We start from the raw sequence: 9,623 nt of genomic DNA on the forward strand, positions 1-9,623 counted from the left end.
GGGGGGGCGTCGGGCACACGGACTAGCTAGCTAGCAGGTCCCGCCTGCAGGAGAGGAGGGGATGGCACCAGGCGCCCCCAGCCAAACCCACAAGGCTTCCCGCTGCCAGGGAGACGCCCCCTCTGGGTGCCCCCACTAACCCCCCGCTAGCAGCAGCCAGGTTTATGGGCAGGCAGTTCCTGAGCCAGCCCCAAGAGGGCGCCCCATGCAAGGGACAATGGCCTTAGGGAGCCATAGAGCAGGGCACGAAGAGCAGCCGCAGCAGGGTCCCTGCAGCAGGAAAGGGCCATAGAGAGAGGCAGCAGGGAGAGCGCCCCCTGGTGACGGGGGCTGCTCACTTCAGCGCAGTGAATCCCAGCTGGGGGGGCTGGGTGTGCCTGGGGGGGGCGGGCAGGGGGGTGGTTCCCCCGGGTCTGGGCCCACGCGCGTCGGACAAGCTCCCCCGGGAACCCCCACGGCTCGCTGGCCGGCTCCCTTTGCTGCAGAGCAATGCAGCCCTGTGCTGCCCCAGCACCTCCAGCCCCCCAGCCTGCGGGCAGGGCCTGGGGCTATTCCGCGGCCTAGAGCAGGGCACCGCCCAGAGCCAGGGCCTTGCGCCAGGGCCTCAGCGCAGTTACGTTCCCCGCCTGGCACGCGGGCCTTTCTCCGCCCGTCCCAACGAGCGGGCGCGAAGGGCAGCGTTCCCGAGCTCCTGGCACCGCCCGGGGGCAGCTCAGAAGAGAAAAGGGAGCTGGAGAGGTGACGGAGCGGGCGTCTGGGCACTCATGGGCGAGTCGGCCTCAGGGACTGGCCCCCTGCCGCACCCGCTGGGAGCTGCGTTGGCTTCTCAGCCCGGCAGCGTGACCAGGCCACTCCCGGCCCCCGTGCAGGGCAGGGGGGTTCCCAAGGGATCTGCCCCACACTCCCCACAGCAGGGCCTCCTGGGGGTTCAGTGTGCAGCTGGGGAGGTGCTGGAGCAAACTGTGCCCTCTCTAGCCAGGAGTCCAGGGGCTGGCTTGGGCTCAGGGCTGCAAAATACTGTGCCCGGCCAGGAAGGCTTCAGGGTCGTGCAAAGCCCAGTGGGCGTGCTCAGCTCATGCGCTGGCCAGGGAGGGCCTTGTGCCGCGGTGCCAGCCCTGGGGGGGGTGATCCGTGTGCCCAGCATGCAGGGCCCCGAACCAACGCGAGGAAGGCCGCAGGAGGCAGCTCTGGGCACAGCAGGTGCCCACTGGCCCTTGGGGAGGTGGCTTTCATTGCTGCCCAGGACATGGCGTGCCTGGGCTCAGTCCCCATTCAGAGCTGTCTGGCCTTTCGGTGCCGGGCACCGGGCAGAGCGAAGGAGACCTGCCAAGCCAGGAACTAGCCACGCTGCCAAGCGCTCAAGACGGGAGCTCAGCCTGCAAGTGGGCCCGTGGCTGGCAGCTGGGCACGGCTGATGTGCTGGGACGGAAGGGGGACAAGGGGCTTCTGCGTCCGCCCCCCCCCCAGCAGGGAGCGGGGCGTTGCCATGGAGCAGAGGCGCATGCTGGGCTGTCAAAGGGGCAGGAGAACTGGGTTCCGGGTGCCATGGAGCCCAGGCAGGGCAGAGCAAGGGACCGACACCTGCTCGGGGAAGCCAGGGCATGGGCCCTGACAGGCCGGGCTTCGGGGGGTCCTAGCCCTGGTGAGTCTCAGTCTTTGCAGTGACCCACAGGGCTCCCCATGCCCATCCCGTGACTCCTTTCTGGGGAGGGTCCTTAGCCAGAGACTCCGGACCCAGAGATCCCCTCCTGTCCATGCCCCGGGGAGCCAGCCCCTCCTGGCACAGCTCCCATCCCATCCCGCCGGGCCCCGCACCCCTGATCCCTGCCTGATTCCCGCCCTGGCTCTGAACCCCCACCTCACGCGCGCCCCTGCCGACGCTCCTGGCATTGCAGCTCACGTCCCGCTCCCCTGTTCCCTGGGGCTGTCCACTCCCTCCTCCGGATGCCCGCACCCACCCCAGTGAGCCGAGCCCCCAGCCCTCCTCTGCTCCGCCCGCTCAGAGCACAACGGTAAATAACGTTCCCAAAGCCCCCGGGGTCCCGCCATCGGGGCAGGGCAGAGCACGGTGTGCCCAGCCCCAAACGCAACGTCTGCACTGGCCGAGCTCAGGAGGGGAACCCCCCACCCCCATTCCGGGGCCAGGGCCCCTCGTCCCGGGTGCTGCCCAGACCCAGCCTGAACGTACGTGCCCCCCCTCACTGGTAACGCTCCCCGGCAGGGGCAGCAGGGTGCATTGGTGCCCGCCCCACTCTGCTAGGGAGGGGCACGGCAGGGCGCTCTGGCCACAGGCCTGGGGAGAAGGCTCAGGCTGGGGTGTCTGATACTGTTGTTGGCCTCTCCGGATGGCACAGACGGGGAACCCCCGACCCCACGCCCACCCCGGCCCTGGCAGGGCCCATGGGGCAGCCCAAGCAGTCAGCCCCTCTGCCTGAAGGACTTGTCCAAGGAGTCGGTGGGAACTGAACACAGGTCTCCTGCCCCCAGCTCTGACCCCAAAGCGCTCGGCTCTTTGGGGGGCTCCTGGCTGTACGGGACCGAGGGGGGCTGGCTGGGCCCTGTGTGTGGGTACTGGCGGCCCCCACCCGCCCGCGGGGAGGACAGCGGCTGCCCCTACCTAGCTCTGGCGAGGTGGGCCGGGGCCGGCGGCCTTTCCCCTTGCTCCGGATGCTTCTCCCTTCCTGAGCCAGCCGGGCACCTTCCTTCTTCTCTGTGACCTTCAGCTGTCTTTGCTCGGCATCCCTGCCTGTGCCACGCGGCCCTGCCCTGGCCCCCTCCAGGCCAGCTCCGAGCTCCGGCCCGGGCTTGGCCCAGGGTAAGAACCGCACCTCCTGGCCCGCGGCCCGCCTCCTATGCGGCCCGTGCTGGCCTGCTGGCCTGGTGGTCAGAGCTTCGCTCCCAGCCCCGGGGGCCCTGCCATCGCGGCTCGCTCTCGCCCCGACCGTCGGGCCCCCATCCAGGCATGCGACTCCTTCGGGGGGCCCGGCCTCCGGCAGGTCCCCCCGCCCCAGCGGAGTGGCCTGCGATAAGGGGCACTGCTCCACCTTCCTCTTGCCCTCAGCACCTTCCGGCTCCCCACTCCTCCTGGCTCTGGCCTCCTCCCGGGGCTGGCTGGTCAGGGCGCAGCTCCGGAGCAGTGGCTTCCGCGTGGCTGCCCGCTCCGCCCCGTCTCCGGGCCCCCCCAGCCCCACGCTGGCCAGGGCCAGCTGCTGGGTGCCGTGCGCGTTCTCCACAGGCGGCGGGGCCTTGAGCCCCTGGTCTTTCGGGGCCGGGGTGGCTTGTGCCTCCAGCGCCCGGGGGGCAGAGAGCTGGCTGGGGTCCCGGGGTGAGGGGGCCTTTGCCAGCTCCTGCGACCTCATCAGCTGCTGCTTGGAGACGGTCTTCTTGATACGGCTCAGCTCCTCGGAGAACCTGTGCTCGATGTCGCCGACCCGGCTGGCGAAGTGGCCCCGCTCGTCGAACGAGGCGGCCTTGTGGCGGAAGGCCTGGCGCCGGCATGTCGGGCCGCCCATCTCTGACCGCACCCCGTCCCGCAGCTCCTCCCGGGAGCCGTCCGGCGTGAGCGGGCGCTGGCCCAGGTCGGGCTGGTCGAAGGAGCGCGTCTTGCGCAGGGGCAGCCAGGCGTGGACGGGGAGGGGGCTGTCGCTCTGCTCCAGGCTCCTCCGGCGCTCCTCGAAGTACTTCAGCTTCTCGAAGATCTTGGAGCCGGAGCGCGCCAGCTTGGGCGAGGGCCGCAGCACGGACACCCGGCTGGAGGTCTCGCTCAGCGGGGTCTGGGGCCGGGACTCCAGCGTGCTGGCCTGCGAGTACCCCAGAGACTTGGGCTTCCGGACCTTCGCCTCGTACTCCTCGGGGACCGTGTCCTGGTACTCCGCCGGCATCAGGGCCGTCTTGCGGGGCGTCAGGGGCGTGGGGGAGGGGACGCCAGGACCTCGGCTGGCCGGCTGGGCCGGGCACTGGCCCACCCTGGGAGACGGCAGGCAGAGAACGGGTGGCTTGGAGGCCAGGGGCTGAGCTGGAGGCCTTGGGGGGTCTGCACCAGGCTTCGGAGAGAGCTCCGAGGGGTCGTCTCTTCTGTACCCGCCCTGGGGGATGCTGCTGCAGGCAGAAGGGAAAGAGGGGGGTGTCAGAGCCAGCCTGGCATGCAGCCCTGCCCCCCGAGGGCAGCAGAGCTGGTCTGCCCAGGGCAGGGACGGGATGTGAACGCAGGCGACCCCGGGGAGGGGGCTATCGGCGTGGCACAGGAGCTGGAGCGAGGCTGGATAAACTTCAGAAAGACGGGGGGTGGGGGAGATCCGTCTGGGAATGTCCCCCATTCCCCCACTCCCCGAGGGAACCAGAACCGGCCTGGGACAGCCAGCCCTGCCCTGCCCTGCCCTGGGAGAGGGGCTGGAGGAGCTAATGGGGCGTCTCCGTCTCTGGGCCGCGGTCCTGGCCCCCCCGTCTAAAGCCCATCTGAGATCTGGCGCCCGGGACGGAGGCTGGCACCAGGGGGACGAGCTGTCCCACTGCGATACCACCCGGGCGGTGCCCAGCAAGCCAGGGGTGCTGTGGTCTTACCATGCCTGGTGTGGTCCGGGGGCACCTGGGCCTGCACTCTCCCTGGCTCCGGAGCGGGCACAGCCTGGGCTCTGGGGGAGCCCGACCAGCTGGAAGCGTCACGGCCGGGCTGGTACGGATGTGGGTGCCAGTGAGACCAGGACCTCCTGGGGCTCGCTGGGCGGCAGCCCCCGGGGCCTGGCACGGCCAAGGCAGCTGGGGGTAGCTAGAGCTGGAGCCCTGCTGGGGGGCTGCGGCGCCCACGACCGGGGAGCAGGCTCGGGCGAACTATGGCAGTCGGGTTACTCGGTTCAACGGCCCTGGGCAGGACCAGCGACGGGGGGAGGGGAATTCACCCCCCGCTGCCGCAGCACTCAGGCAAATCTCCCCAGCCCCAGGTCACACCCAGCCACACGCACGCACGGGCATGCGCACCCACACACTCATGGGCATGCACACATACACGCACATGTGGGCACGCTCACACACACACGTGCACACGTGTGGGCACACCCATACACACACACATGTGCACTCACGTGGGCACACCCATACACACACACACGGACACACACACACACATGCACAGGTGGGCACGCTCTCACACACACGTGCACACACATGTGGGCACACCCAGAGACACGCTCACACACACACATACACGCACATGTGGGCACGCTCACACACACATGTACACTCACGTGGGCACACCCATACACACACACACGGACACGCTCACACACACACACACATGCACACACATGTGGGCACACTCACACACACGTGCACACAGACGTGGACACACCCAGACACAAGCACATGTGGACACGCGCATGCACACACTCATGGACACGTGCACACAGATGTGGGCACACCCAGACACACACACACACACACACACACGTGGACACGTGCATGCACACACTCATGGACACCCTCACACGCACATGTTGGCATGCTCACACACACATGATCACACACCCAGCCGCGTGCACACACAGACACACATGTGGGCAAGTGCACGCACACACTCATGGGCATGCTCACACACACACACACGGGCATGCTCACACACATGTGCACACATGTGGGCACACCCAGACACACACACATGCTCACACACACATACATGCACACGTGGGCACACTCATACACACGTGCACACACACATGGGCACACCCAGACACACACACACACGGGCATGCTCACACACACATGCACACACATGCACACACAAACAGACACACATACACGTGGGCATGCGCACACACACACATTCACATGTGGGCACACACAGACACACACGGTCTCAGCGGGATGCCCACGGACCCCCGAGCCCCTTGGACGTGTGGGGATGAACTGGCTGTGCCCGCGGGCGGGGGGCGAGGCGGGCTGGGGTCCGCGGGGGTGGGAAGCGGAGCGATGAAGATGATAACCTGGGGGAGCCTCGAACACAAGACAGCGAGATGGAGGTGGCAGGAGCGGGCGGGATGGGGCCCCTGAGCACAGCAGCCAGCACTCCCCCCCACTCCCCCGCCCCCGGGCCAGGCAGGTCCCAGCAGCCTGGCAGGGGCCGCAGCGGGGCTGGAAGGAGTGTCCCCAGGGCCAGGAGGGCCCTGCCCGTGGATCCCAGCCAGGGTCCATACATAGAACATCAGGGTTGGAAGGGACCTCAGGAGGTATCTGAGCAGGACCAATCCCAGACAGATTTTTGCCCCAGATCCCTAAATGGCCCCCTCAAGGATTGAACTCACAACCCTGGGTTTAACAGGCCAAGAGGCTGCTCTCGGACAGCGGGAGCCAGCCGGGGAGCAGGGCGGCCGTGGGGCTGGGGGGACTGGAGAGCAGCTCGCAGAGTGGGGCTGCGGTGCTAGGAGGGCAGTGGCTTTGTCCCCGTGCTGGAGTCAGCAGAGCTGGGGGGTGGGCACAGGGAATGGGGAGGGGGCAGGGAGCGTGACACTGCCTGCCAGGCCCTGCCACCCACGGCCCAGGAACCAGGGCTCTTTAGCCGGGCTCCACCCCAGAGCAGCTCCACCCTAGCTCCCGCTGCCCGGTGCACAGCCCGGCCCCCAACCCTCTCCCCAGCCCCCAGGCAGGGCCTGCCGTGCTCAGAGGCCCCGGTCCTCCCACAGGGATAAAGGAGGCAAAGAAAGACCCCAGGCTGAGGGCTAAGATGGCTGCGGGGGTCGGGAGGAGATGGCCCAACACGATGCCCCCTCCGCAGCCTCCCCCAGCTACTTACACGTGGATCGAGAGCGCCCGTCCTCTGTACAGACTGAAGGCGCTGCCGTAGGGGTCGCTGGCCACCGAGAGGCTATCCTCCGACCCCCAGCTTGTGCCCACCAGAATAGCACGCGACGCCCGTAGCAGCGGCTCCACCCCCAGGTGCCTGACCTCGGCGCCGCGGGGGGCCTGCGCGTGTGCTTGCCTTGGGGTCCCCTGCGGCTGCCAGCCACCGGGGCGCAGGTAGGGCCCCCTCACTGGGAGGCCGGGCTCCGTCTCCTTCTCCACCACGGTCTGCTGGCTGCCCGACCAGCTGGAGCGCTCCTCCACCTGCGACAGGCCCGGCGCCGACGTGGTCATGGAGGTGTCCACCAGCGTGTTCGACTCCCCTGCGCAGAGGAGAGAGGGGTGAACTGGCAGGCAGCGCCTGGAGGGGTCCGGCCAGAGCCCCTGTCCGCTGCCACCGGCCAGGCCCCCGCCCCGACTGCAGCCAGGACTGGCCAGGACACCCCCTGTGACGTTATTAATATAAACTGGGACGGTATTGATCATTGTTGCAACCAAGGTCCCGTAGTGGCACCAAATCTGGTACGAAGGGGGTCAAATAAGGTGTCTAAGGACCTCCATTAAGGACCATCAGCTACACAACTGACCCATTGAGAGAAGGCAGATACACCCTGTGACTCAGCAAGGCAGGGACAGGCCTATGGACAGAACTGTAAGGTTTTTTCATGCCACGTGCTGGGTAGCTTGTGTTTGGAACAAAGGAAGCACAGGCTGCATGGCAAGAGACTATAAAAGGCAGCTGCATCTTCTCCATCTTGTCTTCAATCCTGCTTCTTACCTCTGGAGGGACTTTGCTACAAACTGAAGCTCTGAACAAAGGACTGAATGACTCATCCCAGCTGGGGATGTTCCAGAGACTTGATCTGAACCTGCAGTTTATTCCATCACCTCTACACAGGGCTGCCCGGGGGGGGGGCAAGTGGGGCAATTTGCCCCAGGACCCGTGCCCCACAGGGGCCCCCATGAGAGTTTTTTGGGGCCCCTGGAGCGGGGTCCTTCACTCGCTCCGGGGGTCCCGGAAAACTCTCGTGGGGCCCGGGCCCCCAGAGCGTCTTCCGCTCCGGGTCTTCGGCTGCAATTCAGCGGCGGGGGCCCCCCCGCCGCCGAAGACCCCAGGCCCCCTGAATCCTCTGGGCGGCCCTGCTGCTGCAAGCCTGAACCAAGAACTTTGCCATCACTGTATGTAATTGATTCCATTTAACCAATTCTAACTCTCATCTCTATCTTCTTCCTTTTGTGAATAAACCTTTAGATTTTAGATGCTAAAGGATTGGCAACAGCGTGATTTGTGGGTAAGATCTGATTTGTATATTGACCTGGGTCTGGGGCTTGGCCCTTTGGGATCAGGAGAACCTTTTTCTTTTACTGGGGTATTGGTTTTCATAACCATTCATCCCCATAACGAGTGGCACTGGCGGTGATACTGGGAAACTGGAGTGTCTAAGGGAATTGCTTGTGTGACTTGTGGTTAGCCAGTGGGGTGAGACCAAAGTCCTCTCTGTTGGGCTGGTTTGGTGCCTGGGTGTGCTAAGGACCCCAGCCTGGGGCTGTAACTACCCTGCTCTGAGCAATTTGTCCTGAATTGACTCTCAGTTGGGTCCCGCCAGAACCAGCATTGTTACCCCCCCGCCCTACTGGAGCCAGGACTGGCCACAGCCCCCACCCCACTCACAGCCCCTGCAGAGCTACCTCGAGCCCCCCGGCCGGCTCCCACTCACCTGTGGGGGAGCTGAAAGGCGTCTCGTCCTGGAGCTCACTGCGCTGCGTCCCCTGGGGGTCGCTGGCGTCGTCCTCGCCTGTCTCCGAGTCTGGAGCCGGACAGAAGCAGGCGGTGAGGGCACAGGCTGGGTGGGCAGCGCCACTCAGGCCTCCCAGGCCGGGAACCCCCAACCCACTTAATGCAGGTCGGTGCTGGGAGGCGGGAGAAGGCGAGTGCCAAGGCCCCACCTGGGACGGGTGGGCAGAAGCAGACAGACCCCGTCAGCCCCAGCGTCCCCAGTGGGGGGGCCTGAGCTGGGGGGAGCAGAGAGCAGCAGCAGGGGGGAGAGCCAAGCGCAGGGAGAGAGGAGAGCCAGCCGTGCAACAGGGGAGGGAGCAGCGTGGCCTGGAGGAGGGGGAGCAGCATGGGGGCGGGTGGGGGCCCGGGGGGGTGAGGCCGAGCGGTGTCCTACCGTAGCTTTGCTTTCTGCAGGAGCGGAAAACTTCGCTTCCATCGGGGCAGCAAGAGAGAGAGAGACATCAGCGCCGGTTATCGGCCCAGCCTGCCGAGCCGCGGGCAGCCTGGCGGGGGCAGTGGGGCACTCAGCCAAGGGGGCGGGTCCCACGGGAAGCGAGGGCTGGGGGGGCGGGTCACAGACCCTGCACCCCCTGAAACACAGCACGCCCAGCCCCACCCTGGCTTCTCCAGTGAGTGTGTGCACACTCACAGACCCCCTGACACGCCCAGCCCCACCCCGGCTCCTCTCACGAGCGTGTGCACACTCACAGACCCCCCTGACACGCCCAGCCCCACCCTGGCTTCTCTAGTGAGAGTGTGCACACTCACAGACCCCCCCCCGACACACGGCATGCCCAGCCCCGCCCCAGCTCCTCTCACGAGTGTGTACACACTCACAGACCCCCCGCCCCCCCCGGACACCCAGCCCCGCCCCGGCTCCTCTCACGAGCGTGTGCACACTCACAGACCCCCCGACACGCCCAGCCCCACCCTGGCTCCTCTAGTGAGCGTGTACACACTCACAGACCCCCTGACACACGGCACACACAGCCCTGCCCCAGCTCCTCTCACAAATGTG

The 9,623-nt window shown here is 66.8% G+C and overlaps 1 protein-coding gene across 1 annotated transcript in view; it reads right to left on the reverse strand.

The window, feature by feature from the left end:
* Window positions 1-8,636, reverse strand: part of LOC112109120 (striated muscle-specific serine/threonine-protein kinase-like) — a gene marked incomplete at its 5' end in the record, with an annotated part of 69,163 nt that extends 60,527 nt beyond the window's left edge. Inside the window, 3 exons of the mRNA XM_026657434.2 lie at window positions 2,618-4,098; window positions 6,968-7,151; window positions 8,547-8,636. Of these exons, the coding sequence (XP_026513219.1) occupies window positions 2,618-4,098; window positions 6,968-7,151; window positions 8,547-8,636 (1,755 nt within the window). The remainder of the gene's footprint in view (window positions 1-2,617; window positions 4,099-6,967; window positions 7,152-8,546) is intronic.
* Window positions 8,637-9,623: the final 987 nt, after the last annotated feature.

Source organism: Terrapene carolina, unplaced genomic scaffold, assembly GCF_002925995.2.
Source record: "Terrapene carolina triunguis isolate 2854851 unplaced genomic scaffold, T_m_triunguis-2.0 Scaffold243, whole genome shotgun sequence".
NCBI classification, from domain to species: Eukaryota; Metazoa; Chordata; order Testudines; family Emydidae; genus Terrapene; species Terrapene triunguis.